Source organism: Panthera tigris, chromosome C1, assembly GCF_018350195.1.
Source record: "Panthera tigris isolate Pti1 chromosome C1, P.tigris_Pti1_mat1.1, whole genome shotgun sequence".
NCBI lineage: Eukaryota > Metazoa > Chordata > Mammalia > Carnivora > Felidae > Panthera > Panthera tigris.
In genome coordinates, this window is record NC_056667.1 from 186021710 (window position 1) to 186048604 (window position 26895).

At 41.3% G+C, this 26895-nt stretch overlaps 1 protein-coding gene across 1 annotated transcript in view; it reads right to left on the reverse strand.

The window, feature by feature from the left end:
- Positions 1-20122, reverse strand: part of MPP4 (membrane palmitoylated protein 4) — a gene marked incomplete at its 5' end in the record, with an annotated part of 37409 nt that extends 17287 nt beyond the window's left edge. The window contains 11 exons of the mRNA XM_007090032.2: positions 2340-2357; positions 4809-4873; positions 7069-7265; positions 7953-8024; positions 9473-9558; positions 10670-10751; positions 11460-11591; positions 12756-12836; positions 14925-15002; positions 18796-18917; positions 20026-20122. Coding sequence (XP_007090094.2) covers positions 2340-2357; positions 4809-4873; positions 7069-7265; positions 7953-8024; positions 9473-9558; positions 10670-10751; positions 11460-11591; positions 12756-12836; positions 14925-15002; positions 18796-18917; positions 20026-20122 — 1030 coding nt within the window. The remainder of the gene's footprint in view (positions 1-2339; positions 2358-4808; positions 4874-7068; positions 7266-7952; positions 8025-9472; positions 9559-10669; positions 10752-11459; positions 11592-12755; positions 12837-14924; positions 15003-18795; positions 18918-20025) is intronic.
- Between the last annotated feature and the right edge of the window lie 6773 nt (positions 20123-26895).

A 26895-nucleotide genomic window follows, 5' to 3' on the forward strand; every position in this document is an offset into this window, starting at 1 on the left:
ACATAAAATGGTTAACATTTTAAAAGCATTGGCTTTATGAATGGACAAATTAGTTTACCTCAAGCCTCAGTTTTCTATCTATAAATGGAGATGGTAGCAATACCTCCCATGTAAGTGAGGATAAACTGAGATAGTGTATGAAAAGCTCAGGTGTATGGTAAGCACTCAATAAATGTTAAAATAATAAATAATACATATTATAATATATAAAAATAATGTTAAAAAATTAACTATTTTTACCTTTAACTAGGGTATATATAAGAGAATAAGAGACCATAACTTTTAAAGCCGACCCCACCTAATATTCAAAACCCTCTACAACATGACCCAAACCCAACTTTGAAGGCTATTGTCCATTTCTTTCCTTCACATATCTTATATTCCCATTACAGTAGCCACCATCAGTCAGTCCTCTGTACTTTGCTTATGCTGTTCCCTTTGCCTGTAATGCTTCAAGGTCCATCTCAAACATTAACTAAAATGATTATCTCTGCCATGAACTGCATAGCATTTTCTTCCTACTACCTTGAACTCCCTGCTACTACACATCTATCCTAATATATAGATGTAATATAATACAACCATTTGAGTATTTGTCTTATTTGCCCTCCTAGATAGTACCTTAAAAGCATAAACTGTCTTGCTAATTTTTACATATTTTACAGAGCTTAGTACAGTGTCTTGCACAGAATAGGTACATGACAAATTATTTAAGTTGAACTGAATTTTCCTTTTAATATGAAAATAGTTAATGTAAATGTACGTTTTGAAAAAATAATTTTTTTTTGGAAAGCACTATACATCTTGTGCCTACCATAGTGCCCAGCACTTCCTAGGTGAGAAATAAATAGTGGTTTAATAAATAAGTCTTGTCATGTTCCAAAAGTGCAAGTAATTATCTGTATAATAAGCTATAATATTATCAAGTCACATAATAAACCTATCACCACCTTCTTACAGACCATATCATTAACTATGGTTTTTAAGTAACATATGCAATATAAAAATTTTTACAAAATAATACTGTTTTATAGAGGTAGGGGCACAGATAAACAAGTAACATAGCTGCCATTCAATTCCTTATAATTATTCAGAGATTACATTTCAGATTAGTATTTTATAACAACAGTGAATTTATTAGTTCCTAAGACATAACTAGAGGTTTTATGTTTTGTTTTTTCGTTTTTTTATCAAAGAAAACTACTATTATTATTCCTGTTTTACAGAGGAATTTACACGAGTGAATTTCCAGTAACAGCACAAGTAGCCCTGATTTTTCTAACTTGCAAGCCTGGGATCCAAGACAGACACTGATTTTATTCTCTCAAAATCAACAATTCCACACTATAGGCAAAGGGTAGGTGTTATGGGCTGATCTGTATCCCTCTCGAATTTATATGTTGAAGTCCTATCCCCCAGTGTGACTGTATTTGAAAACAGGGCCTTTAAGGTTGAATGAGGTCATAAGATTGATTGGGGCCCAATCCAAAAGGACAGGCAGTCATCTGCAAGCCAGAAAATCTCATCAGAAACCAGACCGGCTGAACCTTGATCTTAGACTTCTGGCTGTCAGAACTGTGAGAAAAATAGTGTCTGTTGTGTAAGCCACCCAGTCTGTGGTATCTTGTTATGGCCACCTGAGCAGATTAAGACAGTGGGCTTGTTACCCACCAAGAACTCAGAGACCCCGCCTTTCCAAAGACCTGCCCATTTCCAGTTTCAGGATTGAGCTGTGGGGGTGCCTAGGGGAGTGCTCTTCTAGCCTCTCTTCCCCTCCACAAGCAGATAGCATCTTGCCTTCTTGCTTTTGTAAGTGTGTGTGTGGCATCATAATGAGTCATCTGGGTGTCTGGGCTCAGAGAGAGAAGTAATAACTGGAGGTTCCATTTGCCTCTGAAACAGAAGCTTCAATCCAGACTACACTGCCTGCAACATCTGGCAATATTCTTACCTTCTTTGGACTTCAATCTTTTCATCCATAAAATGGGAACAATCACGAATTCCTTACAGGGTTATTTTTAAGACAGTGTGTGTAAAACAGCTGACACAAAACAGCAAGCCAGTTTCACAACTTTTATTGAATTTTTACCACGTGCTGCATATAAATGTTATCTCTATTTTCTCCTATTCCTCTCAGTGTTAGGACAATTACATCATGTGTGCTTTCTTTTGACTGACATCTTTTGACAAATTAAGATCTTAGTGATTGGAACACTACTAGGTATATAGGAAGAGCTTAATAAATAGCTGAACTGAATTGAAGTGAATTAACAAAACTATACAAAAGTTCTACAAGACTTTGGAGATGAGGGTTTCTTTTTTCAAATACTATTTCTTACCTTCTTCCATAGAAATTGCTGGATACAGACAAATAATGGAAGTGGGAAAAAAAAAAGAGAGAGTGAGAGAGAGCACAATAGTTAATGCTATGGTTTTTCAGATTAACTTACAATAAGAAAAGCAAAGTGCCAAAATCATTTAATTAATGTTCTAGGCTTAATCTATAGAAATTTGAAGGCTATTCAAATGATAAATGAAAAATTTGTAATGAAATGATAAATATGTATCCTATAGAAACTAATACATTTATGAATCTTGTTGGAAATGGGGATTTTGCTTCTGGCAAATCCCACTCCCTTCCCTCCGTAAAGTTCTATAAGGGTTGTGTTCTATTCATTTCTGAATTAATGCACTTAGTTCAGAATATTTTAGGAACTCAAATCTTGACTGGAATAAAAGGGAGAGAGGGAGGAAGAGAGGAAGGAAAGAAGGGAGGAAGGAATGAAGGAAGGAGGGCAGGAAGGAGGGAAGAAAGGAAGGGGGAGGGAAGGAAGGAAGGGGGAATGCAGAAGGGGGAGAGAGGAAGGAAAGAAAGAAAAAAGACAGAACAGCGGCAACTTAATTGTATGAGCATCTTTAGTAATATATTTATGATAGCCATCTGCAAATTTTTCAGTAAGTCTTGTTAAATAAAAGTGCCCATACCTCCTAATAACCTGTTCCTGAGATTTTTCCCCTCTATGGTAACATTAATCAGAAAGATACAAAATAATACTTATTACAGCATCATCTAAAACAGTTAAAAAGAAAAGGAATGATCTAATAATTTAGAAACTGAACATGCCCCATGAGAAACAACCCTATGAAAAGTGACCAATTAAGTCAGTGACTCCACCCTTGAGGTTCCTGGACTTAGAGATTTGTGAGTATAAGAATAGGGGCTACAAACCATATTTCAGGATGGGCTTTTCCAAAAGTCTAACGTAAATCACACTTAGGCTACAGGAGCCAATTAAACATCAACTAGGGGTCCTCCTAGTTACCAGATGCTGATTAGAAGCTTCATTAGCGGGGCCCCTGGGTGGCTCAGTCAAACACCCGACTTTGGCTCAGGTCATGACCTCATGGCTTGTAAATTTGAGCCCTGAATCAGGCTCTGTGCTGACAGCCCAGAGCCTGGAGCCTGCTTCGGATTCTGTGTCTCCCTGTCTCTGCCCCTCCCCACTCATGCTCTGTCTCTCTCTCTCTCTCTCTCTCTCTCTCTCTCTAAAATAAATAAACATTAAAATGTTTTTTAAAAAAAGAAGCTTTATTAGCATTTCAATGTGCCTTTGAGAAATGAAATAGGAAACTGAATTAAAGAAGTACCTCAATCTGGTTTGGTAAAAAACAAAAAAAAAACTTTTTCAAAACACAAAGAAATAACTAAAATATCACTATAAAGATCACATCATGAAAAATGTTTCTGATAAAATGTTAAGTTAAATAAAAAAGATAGGTGCACCTGGGTGGCTCAGTTGGTTAAGCATCCGACTCTTGATTTCCACTCATATCATGATCTCTGGGTTCTTTAGTTCAAGCCCCACATCAGTTCTGTGCTGACAGTGCACAGCCTGCTTGGGATTCTGTCTCCCTCTCTCTCTCTCAAAAATAAATAAATAAACATTGCCACTCTGAAGGAATTATAAGAGAGTTTTCTTCTTTCAAAAATGTCTCTATGATTGTCATCATAAATTTTCAAGAGAAAAAGAGAAGAAAAACTAATTTTGGGCTTAGACGAGTAATAAAGTAAGGACTTGCCATGGGCCAATTGGTGACACTGACACTGTTGTCTGCTTTAGTCCCCTTGCAGCCTCCCGTTCAGGTCCCTCTCCCTCCCTCCTGGCACCCCCAACCTTACTTCCTTTCGGAGAGTGGGGGGAGGCCTGGTGAGGGCCATTTCTGAAAGGGCCTTGCTCAGACAGTTCCAGGTGAGCTCTGCCAAGCTGCAGCCCCTCTTTTCAGGTGGCAAGTAGTTCACAAGCTTTGCCACCATGGATACCTTTACTAACCATTCCCCCACTGCCGTTTGAATATTGCCATCTAGCGAGGAAACTGCATTGATTAAGTAATAATTCAGTCCCATGTTTATTCATCAAATGCACACACGACTGTTCATCAGAGCTTCTGAATAGTGTGAAATTTAACCCCCCTGCATAGAGCCCACATGAAGGTTTGTGTGTGCAGCCTTGTTCACCAGCATATGTATAATGTATAAGCTAGCTGTAAAGACCTCGAGGCACTCAGAGTTGGGGGGCCATCACAGAAGGTATCACCGACACAGGAACATTTGCATTTTTATAAACTGAAAACTCTTATAAATCCAAAGGCATGAAGGTGCAGAGTAGGATTTCAGATGGCTGCTAGGAGCTTATTTGGGCAGTGGGGACAGTCAGAGATCCTCTCCTGGGCAGGAAGCCAGCCCTGGGAGAGAAGGAGCAGGCTTCCCCACGATGCACACGCTGGGTTTGAGGTATCAGCACACTCACATATGGTGGATTTGAGGTGGGTGTGAGGCTGGTATGGCTGAGACCACCAGAACTCCCGCTGCTTCCTATGCACAAAGAAATACACCATGAGGAAAAAAAAAAAAAATCAACTCAGGTTAACTCAGGTGAAATAGATCCAGTGCTCCCTAGAATTCTGCTGCTTCTACCCAAGTGAAAAGGGAGATTTCTCCTCCAAACACATTGTCAAATATTCTCCAAATATACAGGTTTTCTTATCACGTTTTTCCTGTCTTACAGGCTCCTTTCAGAGCAACTCTTAGACTGAAAAATCTGGCCACAGGCCCCAGAGCTTCAGCGACTGACCCATAGGCCCCTGCCTCTCCAGTGGGTAAGCCTGCTTCACCTGGTCTCTGAATCTTCACAGCATGTTCCGGTTCCCCTCCCAGGTTGTTGATGCTCAATCCCTTAGAGCCATGTGGATTTCAATTCCTTCTGCATCCTTTATTTGCGCGCTAATCCAATAAGCCTGTCATTTCTGTGGGCTCCTTGCAAGACCCCTACCTGAGCCTCCTCACTGCTTTCTGCCCTGAGACCATAAGGACTAACCTTATAAAGCCTTTATCCCTGTTTATGTCAGTCCCCCAAAGCTTGGGTCATCCCTTATCCTCTGCATGTTAATCCCTGTAAGGCTCTGTCTACCACCCGCCTTCCCTGAAGCCCTTTCACACACCCCATGGAAGTCGAAGTCAGTCTTCAACAAAGGGCCAGACTTCAGCCCCTACTGTGAGTAGGTGAGCCCTTCGCCCTCGTGCTCTAACCAAATCCCAGGTCTCCTGAGGGAACTGCTCCCCTGCATCTTTTAAGAGGTGGCTTGTTTCCTCTCCATTGACAGCTGTGTGCTGGTAAACAAGCTCTGGGGGAAGGGGAATAGCTGTGTTGAGTAGCTTTTGCTGATTTCTTTCCTGCTGGCTGATTTCCCTGACCATGGAAGTGAGGAGAGGTGCATGTTTTCATCATTCTTCCTCTCTCTTTCCCAGCATTTCTTTACCCACCCTCACTCTCAGCTTACAACATTCCTTCTTATTTCACTGAGACAATCAGAGAACTTCCACAAGCTCTCGCCATATCCTCACCCTCAACTATGTCCACACATTCTGGATTCTCTGCTGTTACTATTACTGTTTATGATCCTGTATAAGGCCAACGCCTCTACTTGTATATGGTTGACCTTTAAGCAGGCCCTCTTGTACATGGATTTTTTCCAATAAACAAGTACAGTACTGCAAATGTGTTTTTCCTTTCCTTATGATTTTCTTATTAATATTTTCTTTTCTCTAGCTTACTTCATTATAAGAATACAGTATATAATACACATAACATAAAACATGTGTTAATCCACTGTTTATATTATTGGCCAACAGTAGGCTATTAGTATTTAGGTTTGGGGGAGTCAGAAGTTATATGCAGAATTTTGACTGCATGGGGGGTCAGCACCTCTAACCCCTGTGTTGTCCAACTGTACTAGATCATGTCTCCGTCTGTCTGCTCAAGGACATTGACAACAGCAGTTCCTTTCTTTTTCTCTGTCATAAAAGTTTTCCCTCTCACTGGACTGTTCCTACGAGCATTATGTACCTCATCTAAAAAAGTTCTTTCACACCACTCCCCTTTCCTCTCCAGCTACTTTCCCATTGCTCTGCTCTGCTTTGTACTAAAATGTCTCATGCCATAATTTCTTCAAATTGCTTTTATGACTGCCATATTGCTAAATCCAATGGTTAGTTCTCAGTCCTCTCTATAGCAGCTGACGTGGTTGGTCAGACACTATACTGTCCTGATTTTCATCCCGCCTCATTGGTCACTCCTCAATCTCTTTTGCTAGTTCCTTTTCTTCCTCTCAATTTCTTAACATTGGCTGGGCCTTGGACCCTTTTCTATTTTCTATCTTTGCTCATTCCCTCAGATCTCAAGGACACACAGATGACAGCCGTGGGTTCAGATTCAATAACTGACATTTCAATTCAGGCCTGAATGATTAATAGAGGGAGTTAGAACTATCTTTTTGAGTTTCACAAGTGCTTTTCTCTCTTTTCTATATGATATGATTTTTCTGGTCTCCTGAGTATTTAAAATGCTTAGGGCATATGGATAAGTTGACTTTTGGATTTACAGACCAGTGTATATGTTTATCTATCTGCTTGTCACTCTTTACCTAATCTTAAATACAATAACAGAAGCCTGAGAAACATTTTATGTCCTGATAGTTCAGTCCTGAGTCCAGAAGTAAGAATTTCCTTACCTCTTCAAAAGGTGGTTAGAAGGAATTAGACCAGCACAGGTACCAAGGTCTGAGATTTTCCGGGCCTGCCACCAGAGGGCATCGTTCTGGTCCACAATCTGCAGGATGTCCCCTTTCTGGAAAGGCAACCCTGCATCCATGCAGGGGATAGTAGGATCCTCCTGGGGCCAGTACTCGGTCATGGCACGAACATATACCTGACAGTAGGTACAAAATGGTCCCATCAAAAGAACCCTTGCCCATGGGCTGTCAAGACTTAAAACCATTTCTCTACTCCTCTACCTACTGTTACTATCTTTCCTCCCCATACTCTCCAAAAGGGGAACCTGCCTCTTGAACTGAGTCTAAGATCCACCAAAAAAGTGACTTTGCCAACAGAATCTCTTAGTACTGAGAAGTTTTTGCTCAAGTGTTTCCCATTCTTGATATTACTTTTTAACTTCTTGTACTCCATCTCCTTTTATTGTATTCATTTACTCATTTGCCTCTCATGTCATCAATATTGAAAAATGTCCAGAGCGCCTGGGTCGCTCAGTAGATTAATCATCTGACTTCAGCTCAGGTCATGATCTCACGCTTCATGAGTTTGATCTCCGCATGGGGTGAGCTCAAGCCCTGCTTCGGGTGAACACGAGCCCCATTTCAGGTGAGCCCTGTTTCTCTCTCCACCCCCTTCATGGTATTCTCTCTCTCCCTCTATCCATCTCTGCCCTCATTCACTTGTGCTCTCCCTCTCTGTCTCTCAAAACAAAATGTGCAACACAGTACTGAACAAATGTTCAACACATTATAGAGGAGGGTAGTATGATACAAAATATTAAGTCACTATTATTGTTATTTGAGGATTTCCTATATGTGATTATGAAGGCTCAGTGTATTCTTACCATCTTCTGGCTATTAACAGGAGGGGCAGAAACTGGAACCACCTTGAACATAATTGTACCACGAGACATAGCCTAGAAAATGTCAAAGGGGAGGGGGAGAATAACAAATCACAGAGTTCACTGGGTTATGACATTTTAGCAGATGGAGTTATAACACAGTGTGCCCAGTTTTAAGGGTGACATCCCCCACAGGGACTTTTACAAGGGTTCAATAGCTAAATATCACCATGCAGAAGTGGAAATTAGGAAGAAATTTAGCTCAGCTTCTGCCCTGCTATGGGGCTCCAGAGTTCCTGGCCTGCTAAACCCCACTCTGAGGCCTGGCCTCCCCCAGGAACACTCCATCTTGTGACCTTATTCAGCAAGGTCTTCTTCCCACAGACACTGGGGAAGGAGATGAGGTCCTGATCTGACTTTCCCTCCTCAAACTTGAGTCAGTAATTACTTCCCGAACACCTGTTCCTGTGCCAGGCAGCCCAGTCTGATGGGGAAGAAGAGGGCTCCCAAGTCTTCTGAGGGGATGGACAAGCTCTAAGCTCATGGGGGGAAGGGGGGCCCTCAAACATTTTGAGAAGACGGAGAACCTATTAGACTGATGGAGAAGGCAAGATCCTCCTGTCACATGCACTGTGGCAGGTATTAGAGATCCAGAGAGGAACAAATGTCGCTCAGAAATTTCACAACCCCACCATCCTGGCTCTGAAGCTGGCACCAAAATGGCTGAGGTGGAGCCATGTGTGTCTGCAACTGACAGTCCTTAAAGCTCATGTGCAGCATCTCATAGCATGTGGTTTGCACAATGTTCTGGTGCTTAGTATATTCCCTATAATCCCACCTCTCACGTAGTCCCTGAGGCACATCTATGAAAATTTAGGGTTCCCCCCAAAACTCAGTTTGAGAACCACTATGATAAATAGTAATCCATGTCAGCCCCCACACTTGGGGTGTGCATGGGGAGGTGGGGGGGCATACCACTATGGCTATGACAGCTGGACTGTGATTCAGGCAAAGGTTTGAAAAGTGGAAATGGGACCTAAAAGAAACCTAAACCATAAACTGGTCGTAAATCCCCAGTTTCAACCACCAATGATGGTGGGCAAGACAGGCAAGGAATTCCCCCTCCCATAGGGTAGCCTCCCCTGACATCTTTTCTACCCCAAAGCTACCTCAAGGAAGACAGTGAATAGATTTCAGCTGTATAAAAATGTTAGGGGAGCAAAGGTAATTTGCTCAGGTTCAGACACTCCTCCAGAGTCTCACTCTGGCCACCCCAGCTTCAGTTTCCAAAGGAGCATCTCAGGCAACAAGGAGCCTGGGCTGGGGGGATTGGCAGAGCCTTACTGAGGCCAAAAGAGCAGCTTGGCAAGAGAAGTCTCCCAGCAGAAACAGAAAAGGTCTGGGGGTCTGGAGAAAGGACCAAACCCCCCTCATGTTTCAGCACACACACCATGGGCCAGACAGGCTCAGGTCAGCCACAGCATTGCACTGAGTCGTGGAGAAGGCAAACAGAAGACTGTTACCAGAATATGGATCACTTGCTCAGGGTCCAGTCCCTCAACTGAAACTCCATTCACTTCCACCAGTTTGTCTCCAGCATATAACAGCCCTAGGCAAACAGGAACACAAAACAAAGGAAGATACAAGGAAACTGGCAAAAAATAGAGGTAGCTGTACCAAAGATTTTTAGCAAACTCATTAAGCCAAGCATGCTCTAACATTTAAACATTTACTCTGAAATAATAACAATAATAATACAGGCTGGTTATTCTGGAGTACACCACCACCAAAGCACAGAGAATCGCATTTTATACCTCTTTACTGGGTATTAAGTGATGGTGATATTTCTATTTCTGCTAATCTGATGCTGTAAAGTGAAGATATCATGAGTAAATGATAAATGAAAAGGAAAGGGGAGGGGCATTCTTCAAAAGAGGAAACATGGAGAAACATGGGGGTTAAGATCAAGCCTTGAGAAGTATGAAGTAAACAGTGGAGTTGTCGGAGGGAGAGGTGAGAAGCAGGATGACGTTGTGGAACAGAAACCATGGGTGATGAACACTTCAAGACAGTTATGGTCAATGACACCAAATATTCCAGAAAGTAAAAATAAAACTGAGGCCAAAGGAAGGGACAGTGGACTTAGCAACTAGGAAATCCTGGGGCCACTGCTCTAAGAATGTTGGGGTATGAAGCCCATCCCGTCTCCAAGGCCCTGGGAAGTGAGGACATGGGGCAGCAGGCACGGAAATGCAGCCGTGAAAGGAAGGAAATTCAGTTCACTTGTAGAAAAGGCAAGCAACAGGCATTTCAAGGTGGAACAGAGCCTTGTTGCAAGCGGAAGGACCAGGTGAAGGGAGAGAATTGGGACTATAGAGCGGACAGACCCGGACTTGCATCCTGAGTCTAATTGAAAACCGTGCATACATTAGTTACTTAATCTCTTTGAGCCTCAGTTTCCTCTTCTGCAGAATGGCCTGATAATACTTAGTTTGGTAGGTTACCACAAGAATGTAAACTGAGAGAACATTAATATGGGGCCTCAGTGAAGGAGGGAAACAGGATTTTCTGGAATATTTATTCCCTCCTTCCTAGTAACCAATGCAACGCACAGAAGCCCTGACCTTGTTTAGGAAAGCTGGGTTTCCCTTGAAAGAAGACTAAACAAGTAATGGTTTCCTATTTCTCTGGTCACATCCATACTCTGCTGCTCAGCTTACCACTTCTCTCGGCCAGCCCTCCGTGGATGACTCTGGCCACCAGGATATCCCCTGTCATCTCGTGGCGCTTGATGGTAGCTCCCTGGAGAAAGAGTGCAGTGGAATCCCTCTTTTACCTAACATGACCATTTTTCTGGTGGCTTCCCTCAATATGCCTCTGGTCTGGTCAGAAGAGGATATTTATACCAACCAGGGCCATACCATGCCATCAAAAAGACAAGGCCATTCATTCAACCTTGGCCTATCAAAGTCTCTATCCAACCACATAGATACAAAAGAGTATTTAGATCCTTACAAAGATAAAGAAAGCTCTCACCATTACAACCTAATCAAAGAGACTTCTTAGAAAATCAAATTAATACCTCACTTAGCTTCCCATCAATAAAGAGAAAAAAACTTAGATAAGTACATTGGAATTTAGTGAAATGTATGTACCTCAGAGAGCCAAACAATAAATATAATAAAATAAAATAAGTCTTATTTCTCACAGATTTTTCAACAAAGAAAAACACTAAGCAAAAATCTTTCCTAGAGAAAACATGATAATGTATCATGTGTTTAAAGCCACAGGCAAAAGTTGCTAGGACATGCTTCAGCCATTATCTTGGATCCCCTCACATTTTCTGAATGCCTCAAACTATACTGTGACTAGAGACAAGAATAGTTAACATTATATTAAATAACTACTAGAGATAATAGAGTTCACAATCAACCCTTAGTTCATAATTAACACTTGGTTCACAATTAACCATGGTATAATTCTAACGAAAAGATAAAGTGATTTCCTTACCAGGGGCTGTTGGTTTTTCACCAAACAAACAATCCTCATTGCTTCCTCACTGTCAGGGATGTTGTCTGGCAATGGGGGGAGAAGGGGCTCAAAATCTTTCTGAGCCACGGTGTCATGGGCACTGAGCAAGGCCTAGGAACAGAGAAGGCAAGGTGAGTAAACGTCACACATAGGACATACGCATTTAGAAGACAGGGAGCCAATACTCTGTCCAAGACACCGCCACCATCACTACTACCACAACAACCAACACGTACACGCTGGATTATGTGGATTAACTCAGTCTTCACCATAACTCTGTGAGGCAGCTATATTTATTGTCCCCATTTTAAAAGAAGCAAGGCAGGGAGAGGGTAAGTGATACATAATATATTCTTGCATTTCTGCTAAAATGTGTTTTGTCACTTCTCATTTCCTGCAAATCCATGTAATCCATGGTGCTCCTACAAGCTTGAACTACAGAATAACTTTTGTAATATTTTCTCTAATTAAAGCAGAATGGGGGATAGTAATCAAAACATCTTGCCGGTTTAGTTTGTCAGTGACTCCCAAGGGCCTATGAGGAACAGAATGAGAAAAAGTAGCTTCCTGATTTAGGGTATGAGCAAAGAGTTCCTTCTAATGGCCCATTTTGTTCAATTTTTATTTCATCGGGTGGGGAAGTAGTCATTTGATAGCCCAGCCTGAGATTGGAGGACAGAACTTCACTGGAACTCAGAGAAAATTCTCTAGGGTTATCTTGTAAACTAAAAATTTGACTCATAAGTTCCATTGCTCCAAATGCAGACCTTCTCTTAAAATTCTCATCTGTTGATAAAATGATCTCAAATTCTATAAGTGCTATGAGATAGGTTTCCTTTCTGCAATCAAATGCTTTTTAATCAATTGTTCTTCATATACCTCTCATTGAGTTTATCATCCTTATACTATATTTTCCAAACATCTTCATACACTTTATCTAAAACTTAAAATATTTACAAGGAAGTATACTACCCTGATTGTCCCCCAGAACTTTAGAGGGACAATGGCCTTGTAGGGGGGCAACAAGACACATGGAAAGTTCCGGATGTCTCCTCATAACTCTGGCAGGTTTAGCTCCATGGCTAACAACACAGAGCCAGTCACATCTGAGTCCCACATCTTTAAGAACAATCTGTTGGTCACCCGTGTGCAGTAATAGAATGTCTATTCAGAAAGTGCATCTTCTGTCACATTTATTTCTTCTTCCCAACTTTGCTTATGCAAAGTGCTTATGCACCAGATGGGCATATCTTATCTATTTTAGTAAGCACTTGCCTTAAAATGTGGAGCCTGGAGGATTTGTCTCAGTTCTTGGGTCTCAGGGGATTTAGGAGTTTCACGTAATATCCCCACTACCTGGTTGGTAAAAAAAGTGTACACTGTAAAATTTTTTAAAATCTTCATCACCTAGTTAACCTCACCCAGGCTGGATAACAGATATAGCACATTAACCTAAGACAAGCTGTTATTGAAATCTTCATTTTCATCTTTAAAGTCGGGGCCCAGAATCTTTCCTTCATCATTAAACTTTACTACAGCAAGTTGAATTCAAGATTTGGGGTAGATCTAAACTTCAGTGCCCCAGTCCTGGCATATTACAGGCTTGGAGGAAGAACTAACATGATTTTGTCATATCATATGTACCAAGGCAATTTCCCTCTAGTGGCGCTAAAACTGTTTGTTAACATGAATGCTTTATGGGCAGGTTAAGGAACCTGAGTTCTCCAGGTATTTGAGCCCAATCCTGTGGATGTTCCATCAAATGGAAAATGGGAATAGTAGTTTGTATTTTAGGACTTATTATTTCATTACCAATTTTAGTGTTTACTGCAATAAAAAATGTTAAACAGAATAAATTCTGATCTCTTTTCCATGGTTTAGGTGTAGACCTGCTTTCTGATAGGACATAAGACCTTTAAAGACTTTACAGAGCTCTATAAATTCTCAGCAGTTGAGCCTCATTACATACAGTCAAATGAAAATAAATAGTTTACTAAGCTTTACCTCCATTCACTACAATTACAACAATAAAATATCATATGTGTGTTTTCCTGGGAATAACTGAGAACAATGTGAATTATTGATTACTGGAGTGGAGGGTAAAGTCTTTCTTTTTTTTTAATATTTATTTTAATACAGTTTGGGCAATAAATAATAAAATAGATTACACTTTTTCATTCATTTGATAAATATCTATTGAACATCTACTATGTGCTAGGTACTGTTTTCAGTGATACAAATACAGTGCCAGACAAAAATCCCCATTTTCAAAAAAAAAAAAAAATCCCCATATTTTTTTTTTGATGGTGATGAGAGTTAAAAAGATAAATAAAACAGGAAGGTGGACAGGGAGGGGTTGCAATTTTAGGTAGGGTGACCAGAGAAAGACTTAGTGCAAAGGTAATATTTCTATGGAGACCAGAAGGAGATAAGGAAGTAAATCATGTGAGTATATGGGCAAGAGCATTATTGACATATGGAATAGCAGTGCAAAAGGCCTGTGGCAGGTGCATGTTGGTTCAAACAACCACAGGGGTTAATCTGGCAGGAGCATAGTGAGCAAGGGGAAGAGCAGTGAGTGTTAAGTCAAAGAGGGAATGGGAACTATATTATGTTTGACTATCTAAGAACTGTGATGTGTACACTGAGATAGGGAGTCATTGGAAGGTTTTAAGCAGAGAAGTGACATGATTTGACACCCCTTTCAAGAGGAATTCTTCAACTACTATGCTGGAATAGACTATGGGGATGGGGGGGCAAGAGCAGGAGACAAGGGGGAAGGCTATATTGCAGTTATCTGTATACGAGATGATGAAGGTTTCTATTATGTGGCATAGTGGAGGTGATGAGATTCTGGATATATTTTGAAACTGGCCCTGAAGAATCTGTTGTCAGATTGGGTATGAGGTATGAAAGAAAGAGAAAGTCACAGATAACCCCAAGGAGTTTGGCCTGGGTACTACAAAAACAAAGGTGTCATTACTAAGATGGAAAAGGTTAGGAGAGAAGTAGCTTTGGGTGTGGGGACCATCAGGAGCTCATGGGCCATGTTAAGTTTGAAGGGTCCATTAAACATGCATTTAAGTACAATGGGGAGAAGTCAGTGGGTATAAGAGTTCAGGCAAAGAACCCCGCTAGAGATATAAATTTGGGAAACACTTCTATAACAACATTACCCAAGGATTACATGGGATAAACTGAGCCTAAGATTTAGGAGAAAAAGAGAGAAATGGACATATGCTTAAAATGCCATTTGTTTGTTTGTTTAAATTTGAAGTGCTGGCTAATTTTCTCCCTTCTATTAAAGCTCAATTAGAAACACTTACGCAATACAAAATCATCAAACTCTCCCGTTAGGTCCTTAATTCATTTAAATTAACAGTGCAAGTAAAATGCCTTCACGTTTAAAGCCCTATTCTTCTGTGGATTAAAAAACCACCTTACCTCATAGGATAACGTCTGTGCATGAGTTGTGGCAGGAACAAGTTTCTTTTCTTTAAATTCCTGGAGACAATCATAAACCTGCAGAAGGGCAACGGTGGGAGAATGACATATTGATAACGTGACTATTAATGTTTCAGGTTGAAAGGTCTGCAAGGGGAGAGACAGGCTGGTCCATGGTGCAAGCAGTTGAGTGGCTTGTGTGACTGGCCTTTAATAAGGTGTCTCTCACTGTCTAACAGATATGGGCTCAAGTTTGGTGGTTTCAATGCTTCAAAGGCTTAATTACTGGCCGCCACTAGAAATTGGTCTTCCCCCCCAGCCACCATCACTGGTAAAAGGAAATTCAAACTTTTACTCTTGTTATATTGACAAGTGGGTTTTCCAGGGTTGGGACCAATAGGGATTTGAGGCCAGAGACCTGTAAGAACCTCTGTGCCAGGGCACCGGCCATGTGGCTTGGGGTTCAGCAGAGTGTGTGAACAAGAGGCCGGGCACACTATATGTGCTTATTGCTCTCTGTTCTCATCTTCCATTTGTTTCCTCTTCCTCTCTTAATTCTCCAGTAAACATTCATTTATAAAAATTTCAACTTCGCCTCTGCTGACCCCAGGAATTTTTTCCACAGCAGGATCTACAGTTGGCTGAGTATGCCCAGGCATGCTCAGCTCTGCAGTGAGGCCTTTCTTATTTTAGGAATCTGGTTTCTCTTACTGGTGGAGGGATGAGGCCCAAGAGGCCAGTTAGGCCCAGCCTTCTACCATCTAGATCAGGGATGACAGTGCTTCCTCATGCTGCCCCTGTGCCAAGTGCTCAGGTTTACCCGGAAGACACAAGGCTGATGAACTGAGGCAGGGCACATGGGGAACACACCATCTGCACAGGTGAGCAAGGGAATCCCTTTAGTGACAGGAAAACTCCTGCTTGAGCTTAATCCCAAGAGGAAAACATGCCTGATAGGAATCAGGTTGGGCTTTTCCTCCCAAGTTTTCATGAGAAAACTGACTGACGGGTAACATGGTGTAAGTTTCAGGTGCACAGTATTTTGAGTTGATATATGTATGTGCTACAGAACGATTACCACGGTAAGGTTAGTCAACATCTGCTTTACCTCACATAATTATGATTGCGTGTGTGGGTGTGTGTGGGTGTGTTAAGAACATTTAAGATCCACTCTCTTAGCAACTTTCAAGTATATAATACAGTATTATGAGCTATAATCACTATGCTGTACATTACACCCCTAGAAGTTACTCATCTCATAACCAAGTCTGTACCCTTTGACCAACATCTCCCCATTTTATGCAGCCCCTGACCCTGGCAACCATCCATCTATGAGCTCTGCTTTTTTAGATTCACATAGAAGTGAGAACATATGATGTTTATCTTTCTGACTTATTTCACTTAGCATAATGCCCTCCAGGTCCATCCATGTTGTCACAAAAGGGAGGATTTCTTTCTTTTTTATGGCTGAATAACATCCCATTGTATGTTTCACTTCTGGGTATATATTCAAAGGAAAAGAAATCACGATCTCAAAGAGGTCTCTGCACCCCCGAGCTCACGGAGGCACTAGTCACAATAGTCATGACATGGAAACAACCTGAGTGTTCAACAATAGATGAATAGATGAAGAAATCAAGACTTTTAAAACAAGTTCTGTGAGTGTACCTCTTTGTTCATGCTAAAGATGTTGCCACTTTCTCTTATTTTATTGTATTCATTTTTAATTTATTTATTTTGAGAGAGCAAGAGCTGAGGAGAGGCAGTGAGAGAGGGAAAGAGAGAATCCCAAGCAGGCTCCCCACTATTAGTGCAGAGCCCTACACTGGGCTCGATCTCACAGTTTGTGAGATCATGACCTGAGCCAAAATCAAGAGTGGGATGCTTAACTGACTGAGCCACCCAAGCACCCCACCATTTTCTCTTATTTTAAATAATATATTAACAAGCATCAGAAGATTGACCACATTTCACACTTAGCTGAAGGACACACCCACATCCAAAAATTAACTTTAAAAGATAATCTTTCTTTTTTTAATTTTTTATTTTTCAACGTTTTTTATTTATTTTTGGGACAGAGAGAGACAGAGCATGAACGGGGGAGGGGCAGAGAGAGAGGGAGACACAGAATCGGAAACAGGCTCCAGGCTCCGAGCCATCAGCCCAGAGCCTGACGCCGGGCTCGAACTCACGGACCGCGAGATCGTGACCTGGCTGAAGTCGGACGCTCAACCGACTGCGCCACCCAGGCGCCCCAAAAGATAATCTTTCTTAAAAATAACATTTGAACAAAATTATAATTAGATAGTAGATGTTATTGTACAGTGCAAGAAATTATAGCCAAATTTAAAAGAAGAAGAAGAAATTTTCAAGGTAAGAAAAATTTAAGATTGGGGTGCCTGAGTGGCTTAGTCAGTTGAGTGTCCAACTCTTGATTTCAGCTCAGGTCAGGATCTCACAGTTGTGAGATGGAGCCCTTAGTCAGGCTCAGCCCAAGGAAGCCTGCTTAAGATGCTCTCTCCCTCTCCCTCTGCCCCTCCCCCACTAGTGCACGTGTACAAGCTCTTTTGCCCTCCAGCGCATGCACGCTCTCTCTCCCTCTCTCTCAAAAAAAGAAAGAAAGAGAAAGAAAGAAAGAAAGAAAGAAAAAATTTAAATGTCTAAACAGAACTGCATATATCTCATTTCCTGATTTTAAGAAACAGGAATAATTTTTTTAAAGCATTTTTATTTGTACTGAGTTTTAGCCTCAAGGACAAAGGGTTGTAGACAGATGCTAAAGGTGCTGATGGCCATTTGTGGTGGTGGCTTTGTGATCCCATGGTCCTCTAGACGAAAAGGAACTAGGAGAGAAAAGAGGAGCTGCTGTATACTTCCCCACCTAAATTAAATTCCTTCGTAAGCTAATAGGTTTGTGTAGCTCTTCTCTGAGAATTGCTGTGATATTGTGATTTATAATAAGAATTACATTATTTAGTCTGGCCCTGATTCTGGCTCAGAGCTTCTAAAACCCTTGGAATTTCCTAAGCAAGGAAAGTGCTCTTTTTTTATGTTAATGAAGTGACTTCTGGAATGCACCTAAGGTTAAGGGCAGGTTGCCAGAACTAACCATGTAATTAGACAGTTGGAATTTTCAGTCCCACCTCACCCCCACCCCCTTCCTCCACCTCTAAATCTGGGGGAAGGGAGAGCAGCTGGAGGTTGAATCTACACCCAGTGACTAATGATCTAATCAGTCGTGGCTATGTAATGAAGCCTCCAGAAAAGCCCAAAAGGACTGGGTTTGGTAGAACTTTTGGTTTGTGAACATGTGGCAATCTAGGGAAGAGTGAAGAGGGCATGGAAGCTCTTCATCCCTTCCCACAAGTCTTGGTCTATTTATTTCTTCCATCTGGCTGTTTCTGAGTTATATCCTTTTATAATAAACTGGTAATCTAGCAAGGGAAACGTAGCAAATTAATGGAACCCAAGGAGGAGGTTATGAAACCTCTGATTTATAGACAGTTGGTCAGAAGTACAGGTACCCATCTTGGCTTGTGACTGATGTCTGAAATGGGGGGAGGGTACAGCAGTCTTGTGAGACTGAACCCTTCACCTATGCTATCTCCGATATGATCCGATGCTATCCGATGCTATCTCCAGGTAGATAGTGTCAGAATTGAGATGAATAGTAGGACATCCAGTAGTATCCCGAGAATTGTTGTTGGTGTGGGGACGCCCACCCCCATGTTGGAAATTCTCAGAATAAGAATTGGCCTTCTAAGAACATTTACCAAGTTGGAATTTCCTGACAACTGACCAGTGGCACAGCTGGGTAAGCAGTTCCCAGCTCCCACAGTAAGCAAAGGCTTCCGGGTAATGAGGTGCTCACCTTCAGCAGAGCCTGCAGCCACGGCGAATGGAGAAGATCGTACAAGAGACACACTCCATTCACATCTCGGCTATAGAACAGATTCAGCTCTTGTAGCACAAGCCTCAGGATCTGGGAGAGACCTGGAAAAGGGCGAGGGTGGAGATGGGGTGGTCGGTGTGGGGTGAAGAAAGGCAGGTGTAAGTATGAAAGACAACTCAGACAGCCGGGATGTCCTAGTGACTATGGAGGAAGGAGATGATGCTGGATTTAAGGCCAAAGACTCAGGTTTCAAGCCCTGTTCTATCACTGTGTGAGCTTCAGAAAGTCACACAACTATCTGAAAACCAGTCCTTGGGGCAAAATGAGAATATGCTAGCTTTCCCATTGGGTGTTGCTAACTTTCCCATAGGGTTGTTGGGAACATTAGATGAAATAATAGATCATAGTATATACAGATGTAGGGTTTTATGAGAGCAAAATTGCTTTCCCTTCCCTACTTTTATCAGCCTTTGGTTTTTTCCAAAATTATCTAGTTGTTCTCTGGATCTTCTTTCTCAAATTCATACATAGTCTTTTTCTTCACCCTTTTTGAGAGTTCTTATTGAAAATGTGATTGAAAAACTTGGTCCATAGGTTTTTAATACAAATCTCAGGATTCCACTTATTAAAGAAACTGAACAGATTTTAGTGAATGCTTGATTTTTTTACAAATAGAAACTATTTATTGTAGTGATATCTTGAATGTGAACAAGTTGTGAAGTTCTAAGTTTAAATAAAACACTGGGAGATTAGAGAAAAAAAGAGGTTCTAAACTCACTATGCCAATTTCTTTCCATCCTGACTTGAAAATTGCTTACACTCATCACTAGTAGATGTAGTAGGACACTCTAAAGTGTACAACAATGTCCTTATAAGGATCACAATAAATCTGGGGCACCCGGGTAGCTCAGTCGGTTCAGGTTCCAACTCTTGATTTTGGCTCGGGTCATGGTCTCACAGTTCATGAGATGGAGCCCCAAGTTGGGCTCCATGCTGACAACAAGGAGTCTGCTTGGGATTCTCTCTCCCTCTCCTCTGCCCCTCCCCTGCTCGCACTCTCCCTCTCTCAAAAATAAATAAACATTAAAAAATAAAATAAAAAAGAATCACACAAAATCTATCAGAATCCCTTCCCCTAAATTTGATCTCATATTTAGAATGATATTATAAGGCTTTTCCAGTCTAGAAAGGAGTCCTGATACCACATACCATTCTCTGGATTGGTGGCCGTAGAGGGCTTCATGTCCTTCTTGTCTGGTGGATCTGTTCCTTTGTCTGTCTGTATCCCTCCTCCCTGCACAAGCTTTCAGAAGGAATTCGGAACTGGGAGCAGACCAATAGCTCCCAGCACACAGCTCACTCAGTCATGCTGGCCATGCAGCTCTCATGCACTGGAATATATTTTCAATAGCATTTATATTGAGCAAGTCAAGCACTGTGCTATACTCTGGGATCCGTATCAAAGAAAACACTTGCCCTGTGGAGCTTACTCCCTAAATTAACCCCTATGAGAGAACACTACAATTTCATAAAACAGTCTTCCCACTCTTCTCTTTTTTTAGCAAGTGACAAACAAATATTTGTTTTGTTCCCTTCTCTTTGCCAAGTTAATTTTACCATCCTTCAGAGCCAGAAGAGGCTTCCCTGGCTTGACTCCACTCAGGTGCCCTGTTCTCTCTCACTGCACCTGTAGTTCTTCATGGTACTGATCATAATGGCAAAAGTCATGGCTACTCCTGAGGCATACTCTTAAAGGTTGTTTTCTACGTTGCTTTCAGAAGGTTTATTTTCAAGAAACAGAAACACAATAGTGGCAAAACAGGGTAGAAATTTATATCTTGCTTATGTAAAAATGTAGAGGCAGAGAAAATTCAGGACTGGTAGGGCAGCCTTGCTCCATGAAGTGCTCAGAGAATGGTCTCCTTCTAGCTCACTGCTCTGCCACCCTGGGGTGTGGTATGGTTCTCATTTTCCTGTTCCAAAATGGTGGCTAGAGCTCCAAACATCACTTCTACATTTCAGCCAGCAAAATGGGGATTAAGAAAATAAGGGCAAAGGGGTCATGCTCACAACTTCAGAGAAGTTGCCTTATATGATGAAAAATCACCTGGTATAATTTTCAAACACCTCACTGGACTTTGATGTGGCTCAAAACAACAACAATGACAACAACAACAACAACAAAAAACTGTATAACTATCAGAGCCTAGAACCCAACTTTTCTTTACCTATAAACAGAAAGTATTTTTGCATAATATACATTGAATTTTCTGAAATGGTATTACTGTAATTGAGAAATGAATTTGCTTTGCTTGGACTTTATCAAGTTGCTCACTATTTCAGAAAATCATGTCAATAGTGCTAAGGCTGCTCATACCATTTCGGGTATCACAGTGTCACACCACACTATCTGCCTTTATCTGTGTCTGCATTCAAAGCTGCTGCATCCTGGTGGATTTTTTTATAGGTGCAAACGTGTTATTTCATTATATATAGTGATATATATGGTGTAGTGATATTCCAGATTTGTATATTGAAATATACAATATCTTATTGACTACATTTCTTTAACGTCTCCTTTTTATTATTCTTAGGACATGATATAGATGGATTTTCTTTTTTTGAGGTTGTGTGTAAGTGTCTTATTTTGGGTTTCCCCAGAATCAGACACAGACAAAGATTCTAGTGGGATGATTTGTTTGGAAAGTGATCCCAGGAAACACCAGTAGTAGAGTGGGATATTAAGACAAGGCAAGGGGAGCGCTGTCGACAATAGCCAAAGTATGGAAAGAGCCCAAATGTCCATTGACAGATGAATGGATAAAGAAGATGTGGCATATACAGATGTGGCATTGTGGTACAATGGAGTACTACTCAGCAATCAGAAAGAATGAAACTTTGCCATTTGCCAACTATGTGGATGGAACTAGAGGGTATTATGCTAAGGGAGATTAGAGAAAGACAAACATATGACTTCACTCATATGAGGAATTTAAGATACAAAACAGATGAACATAAGGGAAGGGAAGCAAAACAACATATAACAAGGGGTACAAAACATAAGAGACTCTTAAATACAAAGAACAAACTGGGGGTTGCTGGAGGGGTTGTGGGTGGGGGGATGGGCTAAATGGGTACGGGGCATGAAGGAAGACACTTGTTGGGATGAGCACTGGGTATTATACATAGGGGGATGAATCACTAGAATCTACTCCTGAAATCATTATTGCACTATATGCTAACTCGGATGTAAATTTAAAAAATTAATTAATTAAAAAAAATAAAATGTGAACGATGACATTAAAAAAAAAAAAAGGCAAAGCAAGGAGACAAAGTCAGTGAAAGGTGTACCAAGCAAGTAAATCCTTGGGAAAATATGGGACAAGACAGTGGGGCTATTTATACACCAATGCTGCCAGTGATTGGTTGAGAGCTTTTCCTAGAGAACATTACTTCTATTTCTTCCAGCCTGCTACATGCATACTTTCAGATAGTGGGTACAGGTGCTGGCAGTTTGAAGTTGGCCTGATGCAGGGGGTTGGGGAGGGTGCCTGGGTGGCTCAGTCCGTTAAGCAGTTAAGCGTCAGACTCTTGATTTTGGCTCAGGTTGCGATCTCATGGCTGGTGAGTAGGAGTCCCGTGTTGGGCTCTGCACTGACAGTGCATAGCCTCCTGGGGATTCTCTCTCCCTCTGCCCCTCCTCCTCTCATGCATGTGCTCTCACTCTCTCTTTCAAAACAAATAAATTAACAAAAACAAAAACAAAAACAAAACTTTCTCTCTCCCTCTGCTCCTCTCCCCAGCTGGAGCTCACTAAAAAAATAAATTAAAAAATTAAAATGATGTTGGCGTGGAGTGCACCAAAATTGTAAGGACCAAGGGCATGTGGGTATTATTAAAGTAGGAGAATAAAGGGTAAATCAGAATTCTTTTAAAGGAGGATTTCAAATTAGTTGTTAGAGACTGGGATATTGCATCTGATGTGGTTGAGAACTTCTGTCCAGAGTTTAGACATTGTGGGGTTGAACCAGGGAGGCCATCTAGAAAAAGATCATTATTAGGTTGTCTCTAAATTCCAAGACAGTGAGAAGAGCAACACGGAAAGCTGTTATGAGATTTTAGACAACTTTCCCATGCACATTCTTTCCCAGTCACACTAAAGTATTCTAGTTTGCTAGATTCTAAGAAAACCTGAGATTAACATGTTTCGCCACGCCCACCACCACCCACTCTGCCCAGCCCCAAATGAGGTTAAACCCTGTCCTTTCCCTCTATTCTAGTTTTTGAGCCTCTATTGAATCACTTAGTTCAACATATGCATGTATGACTCACCTTCCTCCCAAGATGGGAGCACGTTTAGGGTAGGGAACTGAAAAGAAAGATGGAGCATCTTCCAGAGAAAAATCAGAGCAAACAGATGGGTCTGGCACCAAGCCATCATATTCAGGCAACTGCTGAAAACGCTACCCGAAGGGTGCCTCACAAATTACGTACCCTTAGAGAGGCAGCGCAGATTAACAATCCAACTGCTATTCATGTAGGGTGGACCACATTTCTTCCATATTTGATGCCCAAAAGACAGTGTGCCAAACTAGACCTATCTATGCAGCAGCTGGGGGTGCTAGACAGTGCAGTCCTGAGATGAACTTACTGTGAAGGAGATTTACAAATAAACTGTGGTTTCTGTAGTCGTTTGATTAAGAAAGCTTCCAATAAATCTAACTCCAGGGTTGCACAGATAACTAATTGATATATTCTAAAAAGCTCATGTTGACTAAAATCTCCTCACCCATGGAGGTATAAACAGTAATTTTCATCTCCACAGCTTGGGTGAATTCTAAAAACGTTGCTTGCCTGGTCGTTGTTAGGTTCCCAAGACAAATTTGCTATGGACGAATTGTGTTCCCCCAAATTCAGCTGTTGAAGCCCTAACTCCACTGTGATGGTATTTGGAGATGGGACCTTTGGTAGATGATTAGGTTTAGACGAGCCCCCGTGATGGCATTAATGCCCTTGTACAAAGAGACACCAGGGAGCTTGCTCTCCAGTCAGTCTCTCTGCCAGGTGTGGACACAGCGAGAAGGAGGCTCTCTTCAAGCCAGGAAGAGGGGTCTCACCAGAACCTGCCCATGATCGCACCCTGATCTCAGATTTCCAGCCTCCAGAACTGTGGGAAAATAAATCTCTGTTGTTTAAACCACCCAGTCCCTGGTATTAGCCCAAGGTAAGACAAAAATTCGTAGAAAAAAATTCAGAAAATGGTTTTCCCTCTCTCTTTATGGCTACAAAAACTGTTGTGACACTTCAGTTCACAATCTGCTTTGCAATTCTCTTACGCATTAACCTGTTCAGTGTGCAGCTCCTGTGTGGGTCATGTCTGCAGAGGGCCTGGAGAGTGGACCTCGTGCTTTCTGGTTCACTGAAAGCCTCGGCACCTGTAACAACACCTGGGCTGTTATTTCCAGTTGTTGAAAAGCAGAAAAATAGGAGGCCAAAATACGGAAGTACAAGGCTGATACCTTCCCAAGCAGTTCAAGAACAGCTGGGACGCTAGTCCTGAGGCGGGAGCTGCTGGACTCCAAAGGCCTCCCCTTCCTCTCTTCCTCTCTTCCTCAGCTTGGCTATATTGACCTCAACCTCTTTCCCTACGAAACTTTGAAATTGGGGGCCGAGAGCTTGGGAGATCATCCAAAGTTAACTTTCATTTTTCAGATGAGGAATCTGACATTCAGAGGGGGTATTCAGTAGAGCTCACAAGTAGTAAAATCAAAAGGTTTCCTCTTTTGTTTCCAGGACTAGCCCTGAAAAATGCTAGTAACTGGCAAAAGACTACATAATGCTTCTCCCTTGCTTTTTCGTGACTTCTGGACCAACTTTGTAGTTAGAACTTAACTTATTTCTGCTGTCATGAGAACGAGAATTCTTGATTGAGGCTGCAAGTAAATAGCCAACCATATGCAATTCTAGACTAAATAAGTAACAGAGGAAGGAGCACCAGTTCTTATTAACCGAGAAGCTGCATTAGTGTTATTGACTCATAAGGAATTTGCCTTAAATATTACTTTAAAAATCAGTATTTCCATGAACCTGAAAAAATGTAGTGATTACTATTAAATGCCATTCCCTCTACCCCATTAAGCTCATTTTTCAAAATAATGCTTCCTAGTAGACCAAGCCTGAGAAAGCACTTGAAAACTTAGTAAGTAATGGCCCATACAAAAATGGCCCAGCTTCCCCAGGGTCAAAATGCTGTTGGCTAGGGCTAGGACAAATGCTCAATTTTACTCAGTCTACATGACAACTCACTATTCCATACTTAAGACATGGTTTCCCAAAGCAAAATCTGCTCTTTCAAAATCACAGAATTCACCATATGATTTGGGTTACAATGAAACCAAACTGTTTGAATTACATTACCCAGAATTTTCTTCTTAGCTATTAAAAATTAACAGAAGCACAGACATTTATAGATCTCTTCTGGTAACCCAGAATCATTTGGCAGAGTCTCTCACCTGTAAGACTGCAAACATCCAACGTTGCTCCTATCCAGAGAAATGCTTTGGTAGAAAATACACTCGTGGGCTATTAGCTGCCAAAGTCACCTCACTGTTCTAGAGAAAATCTCTGCACATCCTCTTTGATTTAATCCACAGAAGCCTAACCCAGCCTAACCACTAAATTACTCCTAAGCTTCCCCTGTCACAAATCTTTAAGCATTCCTTGTACTGAGAGGTGTAACATACCATTTTCAACCTTCGCATTGATACCTTCTCTCAAAATGCCAGCAGTTAGCACCAAAAAAGTTTATTTTTGTTGACGATAGCACGATAACAGACACCCCACAACAGCATCTTATTTTTGTAAGTAGGCTTCATGCCCAGCATGGATTTCAATGCAGGGACTGAACTCACCAACCCGAGATCAAGACCTGGGCTGACACTTTACTGAGCCACCCAGGTGCCCCCAGACAATAGCATTTTTAATGAAAGAAAAAAAAAAAAAAAACAAACAACTGTGGAGATACCCGAGAGTAAGCTGATCTTTAACCTGATTTCTCATGTTATGGTGAGAAAATGATGGAAGACTGTTTAGCCAATAATAATGAGGCCTATAAAAAAGTAGTTCCTTCTGGAAGTTTCCCTACCAACTGTCCTGAACTTAATAGTTATCCATTCTGTATCTCAGACTGGAGTTACTTCTTTATTTGAAAATTTTATATTGCAGCAAGGGATTGGTGGGAAGCAGATATCCCAGAAAAAAAAACGAAAGAAAGGGTACTGCGGACATCAGAGGATAAAGACCAAATGGCCATTGTCAGAGGTTTTTCAGTCCCTTTATTTGAAATTAAATGGGTAGCTTCCCTTTGCTTTCCACGATTGATGAAAATACAAGCGGAGAACGTGATACATCTGTGACTGTTGAGCACACCATATTTTATCCTACACACCTAATTTTATTAAAAGTTTTCACTTTCAACTCATTTTTTACTTTATGATGTTTTAATGCATCACCAAGCTATGATATTCCATCTCTGGCAGCAGCAGTAGGAAAGAGCCATGGAATTAAAGTTAGGGAAGTTCTAGAGTCCCAGCTCTAGCAGTGAGTGAATCCCAGCCACTCCTCGTCTGCAAAATCAGCGGGACTAATGCCTGCCTCACAGGGCTGCTGTGAGCATTCATCACGCATGTGAAAGATCTGTAAATTGCTGCACAAGTGCTAGTATTTCTATTTAGAAATAGTGGCCTGGAGATTTAGAATTGAAAATTTATGGTTTTAAATATGCTATCTAAAAGGTATATAGTATGAAGTAACTGGCCAGTGTCACTCAAAACTCCAATAAAAGGATGATTTAAAACATGTTTTTCTTAGAATTGAGCCAGTCTATCATAATTTTGAGAATTTCTCAGTGGGTCTCAAGTCTTCATTCATTTCTACAACTATCCCTGTCTCTCTCTCTCTCTCTCTTAAGGGGTCAAGGCCTTCAGTAGATTTGCCTTTAAGAGCCAAATGTGGAATCTGTGTGTTTATTCCAAAATCAAAACAATCCCTAATGGAAATGCAAAGTGCTTAACATAATCA